The sequence below is a fragment of the Carettochelys insculpta genome, chromosome 19 (genome assembly GCF_033958435.1).
Source record: "Carettochelys insculpta isolate YL-2023 chromosome 19, ASM3395843v1, whole genome shotgun sequence".
NCBI classification, from domain to species: domain Eukaryota; kingdom Metazoa; phylum Chordata; order Testudines; family Carettochelyidae; genus Carettochelys; species Carettochelys insculpta.
In genome coordinates this window covers 7435172-7454476 of record NC_134155.1, presented here as the reverse complement: position 1 = coordinate 7454476, position 19305 = coordinate 7435172, and the positions used below count along the sequence as shown (strand labels likewise).

The window sequence follows — 19305 nt, the reverse complement described above, 5'->3', positions numbered from 1 at the left end:
GCAATATTAAACAGGACTGCTTTCTTTGTTTTGGGAAGATACAGACTAACTCCCTGAGACTACTCCCCAAAACTGTTCTTGGACCCAATCACCCCACCCCCAATGGTTCACGGATTCCCATCAAAGCTCTGGCCGCTACGTACACTTAATTAAATGAAAAAGCAAAACCACAAAAGCGATTGTCCGAGAGCGATTAAAAACACTCTTGGGAGAAACCGAATTTTAAAATAACAGTCGATTGTAACTTTGCCATTTATTTAAAACTTATTTTCTAGAATCTTTTTACATTATCTTTTTTTTTTTTTTCACAGAGCCCCCTGGAGGCCCGCTCCGCGGACCCCACGTTGCGAACATGCCCTATGCTGACCTATGTGCCTCGCCTCGTCCCGTTGCCCTCAACCGCCAGAGCACCGCACAGAGCTCTGCAGCTGCGCCGGAGCCGGGGCCTGGCGCAGGGGGCGCTGTTCCGCAGAGCAGCGCTGGAGGTCCAGTGAACCTGGAAGGGCGGCAGGGGGCGCTGTGCCTCGGAACGCTCAGGTTCTGCGGGTTCCATCGGGGATTGTTACAGGCGCGCCGCGTTCTGTGTCCCGGACATGCCCAAACAGCGCTTCGAACATAAACAATAGTCACCAGCCGCGGCTGGCGGGGGAGCGCGCTACAGCCGCTGGGGCGGAGACTCCGCGCTGATTCCTGGGGGGCCTGCTACAGTCGGAGAAGAGGCGCCAGCCCCTGCTCCGGGCCCCCCCATGGAGGCTCTGTACTCGCTGGGGGTGAGCGTGTTCTCCGACCAGGGAGGCAGGAAATACATGGAGGATGTGACCCAGATCGTGGTGGAACCGGAGCCGCCGGCTGAAGGGGAGGAGGGCCCCCCTCCCAAGGGCGGCTCGGTGCCTGCGAGCCCGCGGGTGACCGAGTCCAGGGCCAGACAGGACCCCCTGCCCGCCGGCTGTCGGAGGAGAGGCGCTAGCCCGAAGGCGGCGGAAGAGGAAGAGCAGTCCGCCGGCTCCGGCCGGTGCGTCCGCAGCTCCGTGGCCTTCTTCGCCGTGTGCGACGGGCACGGGGGCCGGGAGGCGGCCCAGTTCGCCCGGGAGAACCTCTGGGCTTTCATCAAGAAGCAGAAGGGGTTCCGCTCCGCCGAGCCGGCCGAGGTGTGCGCGGCCCTGCGCAAGGGCTTCATTGCCTGCCACCGCGCCATGTGGAAAAAGCTGCGTAAGTTACGGGCCGCTGCCGGCTCCGCTCAACTTCTCCGCCTCGCTCCCCTCCAAGCAGCTAACGGGGCGGTCGCCTCCCCCCGGGGAACTGGCTGGGCAGGGATCGGCGGCTTCCCCTGTTCTCCGCTGGGAGCAGGGCAGCCACCTTTGGACTTCTCTGCTTGCTGCTTTCCCCCGATCCCTCCAGTTTGCCGCCCTCGTCCCCTCCCCCCGCTTTCCTACTTCACCCCCTTGGAAACAGGTCAGTGCCCTCCTCCAGCGAGAGCAAGACCCCCCTTCCCCAGGCGCCAGTTCTGAGAATGGGAAACACCCCCCGGTTTCAGCCATTTCTTTCTTAGCTTCAGCCCCCCCCCCCTCCTTTTTTGGTACACTGGGGAGTTAGAGGGTTGCAAAGCTTCGTTCCCTGGCTGCTGGAAGCAGGACACCCACTCTTGTCATTATAACCCTTTCAGTCCACATGTGCTCAGTGCTTTTTTTTTCTAGGGAAAAAAGTGCCAAGACTCAAATCCTGCTGGCAGGCCCAGGCCAGGGGTGGGGGAGACCCCTCAGTCCCATGGCTGGGAGCCAGCTGGGGTGCAGAGCCCTGCCAGCAGCACCAGCCATGGGATCCCTGGTTGGGGGGATGAAAAATGGTGCTAGAACTCGTTTCTGGTGTGTTGCACCATAAAAAAAGCCCTCTCTGTGCTGTAAATTTATGGCAGGCGCGTTTTTTTTGTTTTTTTGGGTGGGGGGAAAGGACCCCGTCTTGTGAGGAGACATTGTGAGGGGTGAAACGCACCACAGGTTGAGACATGGGATAAAGGAGGCTGGTGTTTGTGAAGCGGTGTGTGGCTTTGCTAACAGAACAAGTTGGGATCCTGCCTAAATCTGCTCTGTGGATGCTGTTTCAGGGAGTTCTGCATGTGGTTACCTCCAGTCTTTCCTTACTCTTTATGCCCTGTGAGGGCGTGGAGGGGGGACATGGTTTAATACAATATAGGATCCCTTCTAAAGGACCTGGCTAACGTATTTCCTCCATTGCCCCATCTCCAGTTTTGCCCATTGACTCCTGATGGAAGGATTCCAAGCATGCCCAGAGTATTATTGAGCATTGCTTGGTTTACTATTGGCAGACCCAGGAATATGCTCAGTGCGTTCCAAAACAAAGAGCAGACTCTCTCCCCTGCCGACCGCACAGGCTAATAATACAACATGACGCAAGTGGGTGTCCCAAACAGGCAAGAGCAGAGGGAAAGGCTTCGGTGACAAACAGTATCATGCTCCCTCACCCCTCTGGTAGGGGAAGGTACATTTCATTAGGCTTTTGAAGGTGGTGAGGGTTGTGGCTTATTGATGACTTTGGGGAGGCCTGATGCCTGTGGGACAGCATGGAAGAAAAGCAAGGAGACAAAGGCAGTGTGGAGGCTGGCGTGGAAAGGGAAATACACAATGCAACCTCGTCAAAGAGTGAATATTGGGCCTTGAAGTCGTGAATAAATTAGGATTCTATTCCAGCACCCTGGGGAGCAAATGAAGTGATTCAAAGGGAAGGACGTGTTTGCAGAAACAGTTGAGGCGTTTTGCAAAAAGATTCTGGAAAGAGCAAGGTTGTCGGGTTAAGAGAAATTCTGGAAAGACCCTGAAAGAACCCGTTGCCATAGTTGCGGGGGTGGGGTGTGATTAGCGTGTGGGTAGTGGCTGTCGGGGCAGAAAGGAAGGAGTGGATTTTAGAGCTATTGTGGGGTAAGAAGCAGCAGAATTTGATCACAGCCTGCGTTTTTGGGAAAAGAGGAGTGGCAGCTGACCCCCAGATTATGGGCTTGCATGAGAGGGAGCAGGATGGAGATAGTGACCCAAACAGTGAGGGGTGGGTGTGGAGGTGAGAGATTAATGAGCTTGGTCTTCCAGTTGTGTCTCCGCTGAATATAGTAACCAGGGGGTGTTTTTCATATCACGTGGAAAACCTTTCTCACCCCCTCCTCCATAACTGTGGGTGTGATGTAGGACAGGATTTCTTAATCATTTTGAGACCACAGAACACCAAACAATAGTATTTAGGCAGAATACCTATTGTTGTTGGACCAAAAAAACCCAAACGGTTACATATCCAGCAAAACCAAAAGGAAGTAATTTAATTAGGTACCATAGCAATGAAGAAGTAACATCGTATCTGGTTTTAATACCAGAAAATCTGTACCGTCAGCTTCTGATATCCAAAAAGTGTCCGATGCCCGTGGGACACCTGCGAGTTGTTCACAGAATACCAGTGTTCTGCAGAACATAGTTTAAAGAACATTGATATAGGAAATGGTGTGAGCGACAGCAGGTCAGTAGTAAACAAAGCTGCTGGTGTAGTATGATTTAAATTTTTTTAAAGACAGTTAAAATCAGAGCACTTTCTACTTGATGATAGTTCTGTAGTTTTTGTGTAAGGTCTTCAGTCAGCCTCTCTCCAGTTTCTGGAGCGCATGCTTGCTAACTTCTGCAGCAGGAGTAAGAAAATTTGAGGTTTTCATTGGATAAAACATTAAATCCTCTATAGTGAGGTTGACTTAACTCCAGGGGAGGCACATCAGTCTAGGCTCTCAGAGAGGTGGATTAACAACACTGAGTGGGGAAAAAAACCTTCTGTCAATACAGGATGAAACTAAGCTACTGTGGAGAGGCTTACCGCTGTAGCGCTCCTAATGTACGCATGCCCTGAGTGACTGTCCATGGATACCATCAATAAGCTATTGACTGAGAGATTTCCAAGCCAATGACCAAGGTCCGATGCAAAGAATCTGTCTCTCATTGTGCATGAGGGCAGAACAAAGTTGAGGTTGAGAAGCATTAAAGTGGATTATACTGCTGGGTTTAAAGCAAAGACTTTGTTGGTTGAAGAGAAAGCAGGGACAGAGAGCCAGTTTAGGGGGACTAGAAACCAAAACTGTAGGTATGTATGTGCTTTTAATACTCTGCCATGCATTTGCACAACTATAATAACAGTTAGTTTTTCTTTCACTCTTTTGCTCATTTAAAAACAAATGAAGGAAAAACTGTTCCACAAGAGTGCAGGATTTTAGTGATATTTTATGTGGAAGGAAAAAGGGCTTGCTGTTTGTGTGTGTGTAGAATTAAAACAATACTTTCTTCCTTGTGTTTTATTAAACTCCTTGTTGTACAGAGATTACAAAAAGCTTATGTGTAGTTTAATGGCTGGCTTAGAACATTAGTGTTTCCTAGAACCAGCTGTTTCATTCCCAAAAGAGTTGATTTACCTGGTTCTACCCTTTCCAAGATAGGTGGATTGAGTTCCATATAATGCTCTGTATGAATCTTTTGGAGGAAACTTAAGAGCAGTGTTTCTTAAATTACGTTCTACAGAACACTGGTGTTCTGTGAACAACTTGCAGGTGTGCTGCGAACGTTGGACTCTTCTTGGATATCACACACTGATGTTATATAACTTGTTATTAAAGCCAGGTACAATGTTACTACTTCATTGCTAGGATACCTGATTAAATGACTTCATTTGTTTTTTTTGCTGGGTATGTTGCTGGTTGGGTTTTTTGCAGTCTGACAATTTTTATTTTTGAAGAACATTTTCATAGGTGTTCCGCATAGAAAATAGTATTGCTTTGTGTTCCATGGTCTCAAGGAGTTGAAGAAATGCTGCTTTAGACAATGAGATCCTGCTGAGTTGGAATGAAAGTGTTTAAAAAGCAAAACAAAATAATTCTGAGGTCCTTTCTACAAGAGAAGGGCTTTATTCTATTCTTGTTCAAAATTCTTCCGTTGCCCACTAATGCTCACATTTGGCTGGCTTCCTCCATTTCTTTGTAATGTGGTGTTTCATTCCTCAGCGAGGGGGGGGTGTTGATGTTTGTGACACCTGTGTAGTACTCACTAGCAATATTGCGTGAATTTCTAGCTTGCAAACCCTGAAGGATTTTTGCAGGTGGAAAGAGTAGGTACATGTCTTAACATGTCTCCAAGCACTTTTTCAGCTTTCCCATATAAAATTTGGCAGGAGAAACGTTCCAAATAGTGTTACTAAATTGCTCTGGATCATGACTGTAGAGCAGTGCTCAGCAACCTTTATCACCCTGTGGCACATTTCAGCACTTCTTATAATTTCACAGCACACCCAGTATATATAAGCCAATCTCCTCCCCCTTGCCCAGAGCCAGGCACCCCCGGTTCCCGCCCTGCTCTAACTCGTTGCCAGTGACTTACCAGAGCCACTGCTGCCATCGCCCCAGAGCTGCCAGCACTGCTGCCGCCGCATGGGTCTCCCGCCAAGCGGTGGGGCGCGTGTGCAGAGCGGTGGATGGCACTCAAGGCACACCCAGCGCCGCTGCTGTGGAGTACTTTATGTAGCCTTGCATCTGGAAGGGCTAGTGAAGCTTTGTTCGCCCTGTTAATCAGTTTATGCATTTCTCATTTGGACTCTGTGTGCACCAAAGGTAGTGGAACTAAGGTAACACTAATAAAGACCAGCTCAGGGTTACGCTCAGCTGTGTTTTATTAATGCCATTGTTGTACTAAAGGAAAAGAGGAACTAGCTTTCAAGCACTCGTCCATACACACTCCTAGCCTCCTGCGCTCATACGCTTGCACAGGCGAACTCATGCAGATGAAGAGTTGCATAGAGACAGCGGAGAGAGCCAAGGCAGAGTGGGTCCAGTGTGTCTGCCTGCAGCCACAAATCCAGGGTGGTGAGTTGATCATATGACCCCCTTGTCAGCTTGTGCTCTTTTGTCAGCATAGCATTCAGGAGCAGTCAGTACTATCCATCCTGGGGCGAGGGGGATGGGCCCAGGGCCAAGGCTGCCTCCTGCCTCCCCAGCCAGCCAAGACTAATTCCTGTACAGGGTGGTGGCGAGAAGAACTCCTGTATAACTTTGCACCCATCTGTTATGAGTTTTGGTCCATAGCTCTCATCCTGTCCCACTGCTCCTGGATGATGTATGACCGTGAGTCATCAGCCAACAGCAGATAGGACCTTGATTTTTCTCTTCATGGGGCCTCTTTGCATTTCTTGGCTAGTTTCTTGTGCCAGCTCAGCTGGTTGCCCAGACAGCCTGGCTTCCAGGCTGATTCCATGGCTTGTACTCCCACATCTATACTTTCCTCACGCACAAACAAAATATAACTATACATGGGAAAGTTAAATCCATAAAACAAAGCTACAAGACTTATTACCAACTGTCAAGGCTGTTCCCCACTCTAACACTCCGAGTGCAGAAGGTGGAGACCTGCAAGAGACCTTAAAAATACCTTGACTTCTGCTTAAAAGCTTCTCAAAGTTACAGATTTCCTGACCCTGGGAGGGAGCTACCACCACCCAAGTGAGGAAAGGCCCCTTTTTAAAATCCAGGAAGACACACTTGGGATGTCTCCTGTGGGCTAACCCCAAACTTTTACCCCTCCCTTAGGACAGAGCTTAAAAACAAAGAGGAAGAAATTAAGCTGCAGTCTGATAGCTGACCTCTCAGTCTTAAGCATGCATCTGCACAAACCCTTCTCTAGGACACAGGGATCAAATCAGTGCCTTATGAAAATGAAAAGAGATGGTTTACTAACAAAACAAAAGAAGGATGTGATAGTGTACTTGCTTACTAGGTGTTGCAGAGCAATTAAAAAGGTAGATTTAAAGCACAGAGAATTGCTTCCCTGGCTTTCAGTTTAAAAGTGACAGTGTACATGGGGGGTACATCAGCCAGTCTGAGAAGTCCCACATCAAACCCAAAATAAGAAAAGAACCTAATTGCATCTGACTAAACATTTCCTTTCTACTTATATATCTGTATGCTCGGATTTCTTTGATGCCTGGACATTTGTTGACTCCTCCAAGCCTGCTCAGGCTTAAACCATCTCTGTTTCTCTCTCCTCCAGACACACTAGGGAGACCCCCTCCCTCCAGCAGGTAACTGATTCCATTCAAAAATCCCCCTTTCTCTTCCCATTGGCTCACCTGGCTGCTGGCCAACAGAGAGCCCACTGTCTGGGCTTAACCCTATACAGGCATTCATTCATGACACCAATGTACTTATATTCTTATTCAAGTGCTAAAATACACACAGCGCACAGTCAACCTGTGGAACTCCTTGCCGGAGGAGGCTGTGAAGGCCAGGAGTCTATTAGGGTTTAAAAAAGAGCTCGATAAATTTTTGCAGGTTAGGTCCATAAATGGCTATTAGCCAGGGATAAAGTATGGTGCCCTAGCCCTTAGTACAAGGGCAGGAGATGGATGGCAGGAGATAAATCACTTGATCATTGTCTTCTGTTCTCCTTCTCTGGGGCACCTGGCATTGGCCACTGTCGGCAGACGGGATACTGGGCTGGATAGACCTTTGGTCTGACCCAGTATGGCCATTCTTATGTTCTTATGTTCTTACATCTTGGCTCCATTATTTCTTACAGAAATTCACACTCCCTGATCATGATCACACTACCTGCCTCAAAGGTTATACAGGCAATGACTGCTACAAAGCTGCAGAAAGTTACAGGACTTAAAACCAACAGTGACTCAAAGTTGCAGAACTTACATCTGTATTGTACTAGGCTGCATGGAAGCTTCCTACAACAGTTAGCATATTTGTCTTCTGCTGTTAAGGACATTCTGAAATTAATGTTTAAAAAAATGTTGATTCTCTGTGGGCAAGGGCTATATGAAGGTTAACTTTTAGGCAGATCGTGGTGTTTTTGCAAAGTCAGAGATGGATGCTAACACTGAGAGTATCATCACAGGACAGTAAATTTAAAGGTTGGGATATAGACCCCCAGAAGCAAGTAAACTCTAGTTGAATAACATTACTTAGACAGAATGGCAGCTTCTCCTAATTCCTGTTGCTGAACATGTAGGAGAAGTTACATTTCTTACAGGTCATGCAGGTATAATTCTGAGTGGTGAAAGTAGCTGTTAGTACGTTGCAGTCTTGCCTAAATGTTCCTGTTTTGACCACTGTGTTCAAGCAGGCAGTAATTTATTGTGAATTTAATGATGTACAACTTTGCCTTTAAAGTTGAGTCATTTTGATCTTGCTTTGCAATAGTCTTCCAGCTGTCAGGAATATCCGTACATATCAAGAATCTGACTGACAGTCCCTTAGTCTTAAAGGAAAATTACTAACACCATGGGATGCGGGCGTTTGTGCGTGTTTTTTTTTTTTTTTAAAGATCAAGAACATGAGCTTGTTAAGATAGAGTAACGGAGTGAAAGCTCCTTCTCAATGTCCCAGTAGGGTAGAGGACCGTGTTCTCCATAAGCTGAGCTCTTGGGCAGTCTTCCCAGGAAAGTTTGAAGCACTGTCCAGCTGATAAGCAGAGCAGCCACAGCCAGCATCTGTGGCATATTTCTACTGGTGGTGTACGATCACGCATGCCTCAGTGCACATAAAAATTTATTCTGCACATTGATGGGAAAAAAGTAGAAGGACCATTGACAGAGGAGGGAAGATGCAAGGAACATTTGGAAGCCATGGCAGTATTTTGAATGAAGAGGGACAGCTGTAGCTGGAACCAGGATCTTGGGAAGCTTTTGCAGCATTTTGGACAGGGAGAAAACTTAATACTGTCCAGAACAAATTGTGACTTTTAATTGTTGAAGTGGCAGGTGTTGCTGGTGCCTCTGATTTATGAAAAAAGCTTATGTCCACCATACTGTGTTGTCTAGAATATTGGAGTCTGGTATAAAACCAGTAGGGTGCACTGTATTTATTAAAAGGAAACTTGGTCTTATGTTTTACATGTAAAGTTGGTGGAGGGAAAAAGCTTGAAAGATGCATTTTGCTGGCTTGAGATAATACTGATTGTCAGGTTACTGAAGTCCTGTTAAGTTATCCCACTGAAACAAATACTGAACTTAAGCCTCAGTTCCAGGTCACCAGCTCAGGTGTGGTTAGGTTTGTGCCTCAGCATCTGGCTTCTATGCACTGTAGAAAATGTGAAATTACTGGGATCATTGCCAATTATCTTACACAGCTGTTTCGTGGCCATGTATCCTTTTAAGACAATGAGCTGCAGCTCAAGAGTTAGCCACAGAAGAACAGTTGGGTAATCAGTGGTAGAGACAGCCTGTTATGTAAAAAAAAAAAAAAAAGGCTCCAAAACATTAAAAAAAACCTACACATGAATAGGAAAACTTAGGATCATTTGTCTGACCATCTGGTGCGGTGGTTGTAGACACACCTGTAACAACTGGTTATGTCTGTAGTTTGAATATGGCAGGAGAAAAAATAAATTTTACATCTTTATATTTTAGAGTAAATAAAGTGGGGTCTGTATAGTCTTGGCTTGACCCTTGTTTTTGAATCAACACAGATACAATTTATGCCAAGAGTCTTTCTTTATTTTGGAAGTAAAGGCACTTACCTGACTACTCCTGAACCTTTTATTTAGTGTAAGAAACCAGAATAACTACATTGGTGTTTAAATTTGCGTTGGGGTTATGAAAAGCTTGATATTTTTAAAGTGGTTAAATCAAGGAAATGAGTTAAAACTGCTGCTCTTAACTCTGGGCATCATGTGGGTCTTAAAATAAGGAAGGGAGAAGGGCATCTGTTGGCCAGCTTAAACTTGGTGATCTAAATATGAATGAGGTTCCGTGTGAAATGGCGGGTAAAATCCTCCTTGTGTTAGTTAACAACATACCTTTGCCCCCTTCTTCCAGTGACAACAAAGTCAATGTCTTTCACAAGCATTCAGCATGATTGCACTTTTCTCACATATGCAGATTGCCTCCTTTTCGTGTAGTGGGACAGTTGAGGCATCTAAGTGCCTTCCCCAGAGTTGTGTAGTTTTGAGTAATTGATTTGGAGTTTTGACTCATCTACTGATTTCTGATGCAATCTGCATTCTTTGAACAAGGGTTATGTTAACAGAGAGAGTGTGGAATAACATCAAGTTGTACAGCCACACCAAAATGCAACTCTACAGAGCCTGCATCCTCAGCACCCTCCTTTACGGCAATGAGTCTTGGACCCTGTACGCCCACCAGGAAAAGAGGCTGAACCTCTTCCACTTGCGCTGCCTCAGGCGCATCCTTGGAATATCGTGGAAGGACAGAGTGTCCAACAGCGCTGTCCTTTAGCAAGCTGGAATCCCAACTATGCACATCCTCCTCAGGAAGTGGCGGCTCCGCTGGCTTGGCCACATCCACAGGATGAATGATGGAAGGATCCCAAAAGACACCCTGTATGGCGAGCTAGCCTCTGGCAAAAGACCTCCCGGCCGCCCCCAATTCCGCTACAAAGATGTTTGCAAGAGGGACCTCAGGGAGGTAGACATCGAGCCGGACAGCTGGGAGGAGCTGGCAGATGATCGCAGCAGATGGAGGCAGGAACTACATAAGGGCCTTCAGAAGAGTGGGATGAGGATCAGACAGCTAGCAGAGGAGAAGCGAGCACACAGAAAGCACAGTAAGGACCTGCCAGACACCCATTACACATGCAGCAGATGCAGCAAGGACTGTCACTCTCGTGTGGGCCTTCACAGTCACAGTCGACGCTGCAAATGATGATTCCAAATGGAACTACGAAGGGCGCGATCCATAGTCTACGTAGATTGAAGGATGCTTACAACTAGTAGTTCTTTGTTTCCAGCTGTGTACAAGTCACCGAATGCTGCATGACAGACCCATTTTGGGCTAATGCTTGTAGATCTCCGTTCGCACATTTGTTTCAGCTTTGTAATCTATAATCTCTTTCATAAGAATGGCAATACTGGGTCAGACCAAAGGTCCATCTAGCCCACTATCCTGACTTCCAACAGTGGCCAGTGCCAGATGCCTCAGAGGTAGTGAACAGAACAGGCTGTCATTGAGTGATCCCTCTCCTGTCATTTTTTTGCTCTGTGTACTATACTTTAGTCCACCTTAACACAGTGTTGGGCAACCTAGCCAAGTGAGCAGGCTGCGAGTGGTCCTCCTTCATCTCAGTGGGCTGCAAGATGGTTATACCCAAGACAGTCTTCTGGGCTCGGGTAGTTTTACTAATTGTACTTGTGTCCCTAGAGCTTGAGGGGTTTGCTGAGTGAATTGGAGCAGTGCTTTGAGTGGATGCAGAGGGAGTACATGGGTCTCACAGTCAGTTCCCCCCAGCTGTGGCAGAAACCTGCATGATCTTTATCAGAATTCTTAAAACTTAATCACCTACCTGGGGAAGTAAAGAAACAGATTGATAGAGCCAGATGAGTACCCAGAAGTCACCTGCTTTGTGATAGGCCCAACAAGGAAAGTAAGAGATCAGCGCTTCATTCCCTCCATGGCATCAATGACATCCGACAGCTAATACTGAAACACAATCCCTCATTCTCAGAGGCCTTGGGTGAGAGGCCAGTCCTCTCCTACAGACAGCCACCCAACCTTGCGCTTCCACTAGCGTAATATGTGCCGTCATGTGTCAGCCATGCACCTCTGCCATGTACATTGGCCAAACTGGAAAGTCTCTGCACCACAGGATGAATGGGCATAAATCTGACATTAGGAATTAGAATACACATAAACTTACAGGGGAACGCTTTAGCCTCTCTGAACTTTCAATGATGGATTTAAAAGTGGTCATTTTTCTAAAAAGGATTTTACCACAAGATTACACAGGGAGTCATCTGAATTGGAATTCAGTTGCAAATTTGACACATTTAACCTAGGCCTGAACAGGGATCTCCACTACCCAAGTGTAGAAACCTTTCTGAAAACCCAGGAAGGCATTCCAGCCCTTAACCTGCCCTTAGGAGATAGCGTGAAAACAAACTGCAGTTTGTTAATAACTGTCCTTTCAGTCACTGGCCCCTGCACCAGAACCTCCTGTGTTCTAGGATCACAGTCTTAGGCTATGCCTACATGAGACTAAGTCATCCGCAGATAAGCAATTCTAACTACGCCAATTGTGTAGGTAAAATCAGTGTATCTGCGCTCAGCTAACTTGGCTGTCTATACAGGGGAACGTTGATGGGAGAGTTTCTCCCATCAACCTCCTTTACTCCTTGCGTCTCACTAGGAGTGCTGTGAACCTGAGAGGTCAATTTTTCAAGTCCAGACTTGGCACGCAAAATCAAACCCCAGAAGATCGACCCTAGTGCAGATACGCAATTCTAGCTACGGCAATTCCATAGCGAAAATTGACCTATCTGTGGTCTACTTTCTTAGCTGAGTGTAGACAGCCTCTGAAACTTACCCAGCAGCAGCCAGCACACACACACTCTGTGTCACTGTCACACACACACTGCAGCTCAGACTCAATCTGTCACAAAGTCTGTCTCATGCACAAAATGTTTCATACACTCGCTTTGTCTCTCTCTGCAGCCCCCGGCCCTTCTGCCCAGGGCCCTGTCACTTCCAAGGGCCCCAGAGCCGGCCTGTGATTGATACCAAAATTCATGGAGTGGCCTCTCTGCAAAAAAAAAAAAATTTTACCTGCCCCTGGTCTAGATGGTACGTGGTCCTGTCGTTAAGTGCAGGTGACTGGACTTGATCAGCTCTCGCGGTTCCTTCCAGTTCTTTGAGTCTGTGATTATAAAGTGGTGCCCTAGGAAAGTACATACTGTATTAGGGTATTGACTATACTATGGTATTTCTGATATGTAGAATATATGCTGGAGTGGAGCATGTTGTACTGTGTAAATGCAGGCTCTCGTTAATGGTAACCGTAATTAGTGTAAATTGTAGGACACAATACAGCGAACTCTTTCATATCCAGCATTCTATCGTCTGGAACTCTAATAACCGACATTTTAACCATAAGTAAATTTTAGTGACGTTGTCCATAAGTACAGTACAGTGAAAGTAAATACAAATAAATGCAGCAAATACTGTATAAGTTTGCAGTGTACAGTAGTACTGGTGTTGGCAAATAACATTTTTGTTGGCACACATTTTTGTTTTTCTTCATATCTAATCTTGGTTGTTTTTTTTTTAGTGTTATGGATTGCTAGGTATACCTCCTTGTTATCCGGAATATTTCACTATCTGGCAACCTCTTGGTCCAGGGGCTGCCAGATATGAAAGAGTTTGCTGTAAATGAAACATTCCAGATAAATCAATTCCTTTTCTGAAGAGTTTACAGTATTGAGTAGGTACGGTACAGAGCCGGCACAAGATGAGGTGGCTCTTGACTGCTGTCTTCATGGAATCGTGACCTATTTGATATTGTTTGAAGGAGGGAGAGAGATTGTGGGGCTCATTGCATCTGAGCCATGGAGCTGCCCCAAACGTTAAAGGGGCTATAGGAACAAATCATGTCAGGGAGTGGAGATGAATTAGATTAAGGGAACAGTTAGGAGAGAAATTTGGGTACAATATTTGGAGCAGGAGTAGAGCGTAGGAGGAGATGAAGATAAATGCATGAATTTAATGTGAAGAGGCATGAGTTTAATGGGAAGTGGAGGAGGAAAAGCGTGTGTCGATATTTAATGTGTGTTTAGTTCTGGATTGGAGGAGGACCACTTTGGTTGTAAGTTTGACGTGGGGTTGCGGGATAGCAAATGTAAGAAGCTGATACAGTTCTGTTCTCAGTGTGGACCTGTGAATAAATTTCCCTTGGGTAATAAAGCAAATCGACAATTTATGTTGAAACCCCATTCAGAGTATATTTAAAACCAGCATATGCTCAGTTGTGAGTAGCTTTAGCCAAGAGCCGGCTGGCTTTTAGCTCAAACCGTAGAGGCTCCTGCACTAAGTTCTAGAGGTCCCAGGGTTGAGTCCATCTGTTGGCAGTTACACATTTTAGGAGAAGTAATACTTCAGTGATTAGAGTCCTGGTCCTGGTCAACCAAGGTTTTTGAGTTCAATCCCTGTTGGGGCCTCAAATGTATTTCATGATAACAGCTGTCAGGTACCTAAGGGCAGGTTAAATGAGCATTGGTAAGGGATGATATGGATGGTGCTAAGTCCTGCTGTGAGGGCAAGCGACTGGATGTGATGACCTCTTGAGGTCCCTTCCAGTTCTATGATTCTCCTCTATGAAGGCCGGCATTCTGTTCCCTTGAGGGACTGTAATATCTAAGTGACGTGATTTGTCTGACACTCCTACAACTTTTAACCTGGAAGTGAACATGAGGCTTCACTGAATCTTGGGAGACTTTCTCAACTAACAGCCCATCTCTTGTTTTCCACACTTATTTCTTCCAGCAGCGGTCAGACAGACAAACCCTGGGAGATACCTTTCACAATCCCAACTCGGTATTCTGTCCTCTGTTTCGATTACTTTTTAATCTGAAGCTTTTTAATGTTATGCTCCAAGAGGAAAGGGTCTGAGGGTACTGATGTGAACCATCCACAATGTGATCATGCACAGACTTCGCTGTAAATATTCAAACCTTTCTGGCATGCTCCCCCGCCCCTGCTTGTGATCTGCCATGCCCCTGCTTTCTTGGTTTTTGTTTCTTTATGAATGGAAATGAACAAGTGTGCTAAAACGTGTGGGTTTTATTTAACAAGGACGGACGGAGACTGTGAAGGCTATTTTCAGTCACTTGTGGTAAGACTGGAAACAGATGAAGAGGAAATACCTAATCAACCACTTCATTTCCATTAGTGTGCCTGACACTGGCATGGGGGTGGCCTGAATTTTAGTTATTAATCTGTTCTTGGCACTGCAACGAAGTATTTTTTTCAGGTAGTTGTAATAGTTTGGGGCTTTATTGGCAGGTTTCTGAAGGGTGAAACTAGTGACATGTTTCAGAGAACAAAATTGTAGATGATATTATTTCTCTTTGCAGCAGAGTGGCCGAAGACCATGACTGGCCTCCCAAGCACATCTGGGACTACCGCCAGCGTGGTAATTATCCGTGGCTCAAAGATGTATGTGGCGCATGTTGGCGACTCAGGAGTGGTGCTGGGAGTCCAGGATGACCCCAAGGATGACTTTGTTAGAGCTGTGGAGGTGACCCAAGACCATAAGCCTGAACTTCCGAAAGAAAAGGAGCGAATCGAAGGGCTTGGGGGCAGGTAACTGTGTTTTTGTTCCTTATTTCAGTCTTTCAGCTCCTTGTCCTGTTCCTGCTGATTGAATGGGTTCGTGTTTACTTTTTCATCAACAGCTTGGAGAGACTGTTTGAATCTTTCTTGTGTTTGGGCTCTGACCATCCAACTGGTTGGCTGTTGGGAAGTAGCTGTGTTATGTTAGTGTCTGGTACCAGTGCCATTTTGCTGGTGGTTTATGGGATGGGGCAATTTCTGATGTCCATATGCAAATCTCAATGGAATAGAAGGATGGAATGGAATGGATGGATGCAATGCAATGCAATGGAATGAATGTCCAAATGGAAGCCCAATGAGATCTCCAAAGTGAGACATCTATTTGGGGTCCTGAAAGAAGAGAGAGGGAAAGGAAATGGGTGAAGGTGGTGTTGCCAACTGACCTTGTCCTCTTTGGATTAAGACTATTAGAAAGAGAAATATGTCTTCCCGTGTAACCATGAGCTGTAGAGCGCTGCTTCTATCAGTGAAGAAAATACTAAGGTTTTAGCAGCTCGGTGGGTCTTCACTGAAATGCAGGCATGCCCTAAGGTATGGACATCCACACGTACAAACAAAAGCTCACCTGCACCCTCAGGCAGGATTGTTCTTAAGATTTACTCAATGCTATTAAGCCAGTGCCCTTATGCCCAGTATCAGAGAGGTAGCCGTGTTAGTCTGTATCTTTGAGAACAACGAGAAGTCCTGTGGCTCCTTATAGACTAACAGATGCTTTGGAGCATAAGCTTTCATGGGCAAAGACCCGCTTCATCAGATGCATGAGTCATGCATGTGATGAAGCGGGTCTTTGCCCACGAAAGCTTATGCTCCAAAGCATCTGTTAGTCTATAAGGTGCCACAGGACTTCTCGTTGTTCTTATGGCCAATAGCAGCCTTGCAGGGTGTGATTTTTTTTTTGAGCTGTGATTTCATAATCAATAACACATTAATGAAATATTTTTAAAGCAAATTTTAAACTCAGGTCTTGTAGACTAACACAGTAAGTTTCAGAAACTGACTGTGTACCTGGGGTTGGCAAATGCCTGTTAAATAGATTCATTACCACTTGAATAGATCTTCCACAGGGTTTGGTGTTCTGCTAATAGGCTGGGCAGGCTCTTCCTTGACCTGAGGGGGGCAGGCAAGAGGCACAGGTGGTGGCCAGAGGGGTAGGGGGAGGAAGAATGTGAGGAGGGACAGTGGCCAGGGGATGCACAAAAGTCCCCTTCAGAATCTCCACCTACCTCCTTCTCCTCTTTTAATTAAACCTGCCTTTTCTCAAGCACCAGCATTCAAGGTTAAATAAAACAAACAATTTCTACCATTTTTCATTGTAAAAGTACATTATTTCAGGTACATAATGGAATAAATAAGCCTTCGTGGGCTAGCTTGGGACCCTAACTATCATTTGTAACATGGGAAAATGTGTTTGGAGTTCCAAACAACCAACTTGCAAACCAGCTTTTGAAACACAACCTGTTTGTAAGCTGGGGTCTTGTTGTGTATTACCCTGGCAGAAGATGGTATCTTCCATAGCTAGTTAGGATCTACATGCTCTGTAAAATTAAAATTTCTGAAGCATTTTGCGTTGCCCTTGAGGTAACGATACTAGTTGCTAAACAGGCATGGAAAACTCTTCTTTAAAGAAAATGAAGCTCACAAATTAATAACAGGACATGGATGTATATTTAAACACTAAAACAAAACATGAAGTCAGAGCGTTTGAACGTTGCTACCTCCTCTTCTTGCTAGAAATAACTTCTGTGACCTGACAGATGTTAAAACCTCCCAAAAAGACTTGAATTACAGTTCACACATGTTTCCCATAGCTGGGGGGCAGGGGAACAGGCAGGAAGCCTTGTCCGAGGCCACCTGGGCTGTGAAACCAACCTCAGGTCTCAAATCTGGCATAGTATCACAGGAGCCCTGTACTCCTTTGTTCAACAGTCCTGTACCAGATGGATTGGCCCCATTCCCTTCTTTCAGCAACTTGGACACAGAGATCATGGAAGGTTTTCCTGTTGATGTTGTTTGCCCAAGAACCCTGTCAGCTCTTCAACATTCAGATATTTATGTCTTTAGCTGGTGGAAGCAGATCAGCTGGCTGCGTTTGGGATAAGAGGCTTCTGAAATAACTTTCTTTTCTTAAGCTACAACTGCACTTCCGGGAAGATAGACCTGGTCAGGGTCTGTCTTCTGGAGCTTGATTTGTTGCGCATGGTAGAGAAATGCGAAATCAAACTGTCTGAGGTTGGCAGTCGTGAGGAATATGGGAAGTTAATGGGAGGTTAACAAGAGGGTTTCTCCCTCTGTGAGGATGGCAGGTAAGTCCATTCTAGCTACACAATTGCCATAGCTAGAAGTGCCTGTTTGCAATCGACTTGCCTGCCTAGTGAGGACGAAGCCTCAGTAGGTTAGTGCCCATAGACAGCAGGGACAACAACTGCAGGCCCAGGGTAAGGGGTGTGTGGGGCCCAGCTCCTTGCTCATGGAAGGGGTGGGGCCTCTGGCAGAAGAGGAAACTCCTCAGGGTTTGGAATCCTAAGAGCCAAATCACATTAATGGTCTTTTTGCCTGGAAGAAGCTCCCATGCCACAGTGATCTCAACAGATGACTTTTTGACCAACTGCAAGTGGACAGGTCCCAGAATTTCCTTTTTTGCAGGGGGTTGTCTTGTTTGTGGTCCTCCAGTTTTTTCCAGGGTTGCTAACAAAAGCGGGTGGTTGGAATCGAACCTGGGACCTATGGAGCTTAGTGTACAAGGTCTCTATCGCTTGAGCTAAAAATTACCTGGTTCATTCTCTCTCAGGAAGTGGTCTAAGTGCTGCTGTATGGGACAAGAAGATGCTTATAGGTGCTTTGTCAGGTAGGGATCTTTGCCCACAAAAGCTTATGCTCCAAAATATCTGTTATTCTATAAGGTGCCACAGGACTTCCTGTTGTTTTTGAAGATACAGACTAAGTCGGCTACCATGCTGCTACATGGGACAGTGAACAACAACCAGTAGGTGTGCGGGTTACAATAGGATTAATTCCGAATGCAATAGGAGTAACTGTTTCTGCCATGTAAACCACATCAAATCAGCTGGGTTGCAACTAACTTCTTTTAATCTCCATCTCTTTGTCTCTAACACCTCTAGCGTGATCAATAAGTCGGGTGTCAATCGGGTTGTGTGGAAGAGGCCGCGGCTGACTCATAATGGCCCCGTGCGCAGGAGCACAATCATAGACCAGATTCCATTCCTGGCCGTGGCCCGAGCACTTGGTAAGTGGAGCCTGGGCACAGCACAGGGGAGCAAGATGTTGAAGCCACGAAATGAGCAGGGTGTCTTTTTTTAGAAAGAGAGATGTTAGTGGAGACCAACATGATCCTTCTTCAAATTATAGTAGTACCCTTCATGCAACACCTTGCAAGTTCATGATTCTCCAAAACCCTCGTGCGAGACATTATCCTTGTTTCATAGATGGTGAAACAGAGTCAGGCTGTCTAGACTAGCCTGAGGAGCGTCCAGATTCCCAATGCATCCTGTCAACAGTAAATTGACAGAATTTAGCATGTTTGTCGACAGCCTTATCTCACTCCCCACGAGGCATAATGCCTCTATCGACGGAGATCTGTTGACAGAAGGATGGTCTGGACGCTCTAGAGGGCCTTCTTTCGACAGATATCTTGCAACGAAAACTTCTGTCGACTAATGGCTGTAATCTAGACGTAGTCTCAGAGAGGTGAAGTGACTTGATCAAGGTTATGAGAAACAGTAGAGCTGTGGAGGAGCCCAGGAATCATGACTTTCTGTTTTGCACTATAGCTACTAGGCAAAACATGAGTTTGCTCTCCTTTCTTGCAAGTGGGCATGTATTGAGACAGTAAAAGGCAGAAGGAATTTTTAATTTGGTTACAGGTGCATTCTCTCTTTTCCTTCATTCTTTTTGTGGCTTGAACCCTGTCCTGTGAATTTTCCAGAAGGCCCAGTGGTGTTAGGGTCTGATTCCTCTCATTAAGTTAGACAATAGGGATTTGGCTGGCGACTGTGTGCAGATGGGGATTCAGGGAATGATTCGTTAGGCACGTATTGTGGCCTTTACAATCTCATGTGGATGAAAAAAGATAACTGGAGAGTCTGGGTGGAAGAGAGGAGAAAATGAGAACATTTGTCCTGTCACAGCAGATCTTGG

General features: G+C 46.0%; 1 protein-coding gene across 1 annotated transcript in view; it reads left to right on the top strand.

Moving 5' to 3' along the window:
• The first annotated feature begins 322 nt into the window (after window positions 1-322).
• PPM1D (protein phosphatase, Mg2+/Mn2+ dependent 1D) overlaps window positions 323-19305 on the top strand; it is a 43698-nt gene continuing 24715 nt past the window's right edge. Inside the window, exons 1-3 of the mRNA XM_075013604.1 lie at window positions 323-1209; window positions 14892-15120; window positions 18270-18394. Of these exons, the coding sequence (XP_074869705.1) occupies window positions 747-1209; window positions 14892-15120; window positions 18270-18394 (817 nt within the window). The 5' untranslated portion in view covers window positions 323-746. The remainder of the gene's footprint in view (window positions 1210-14891; window positions 15121-18269; window positions 18395-19305) is intronic.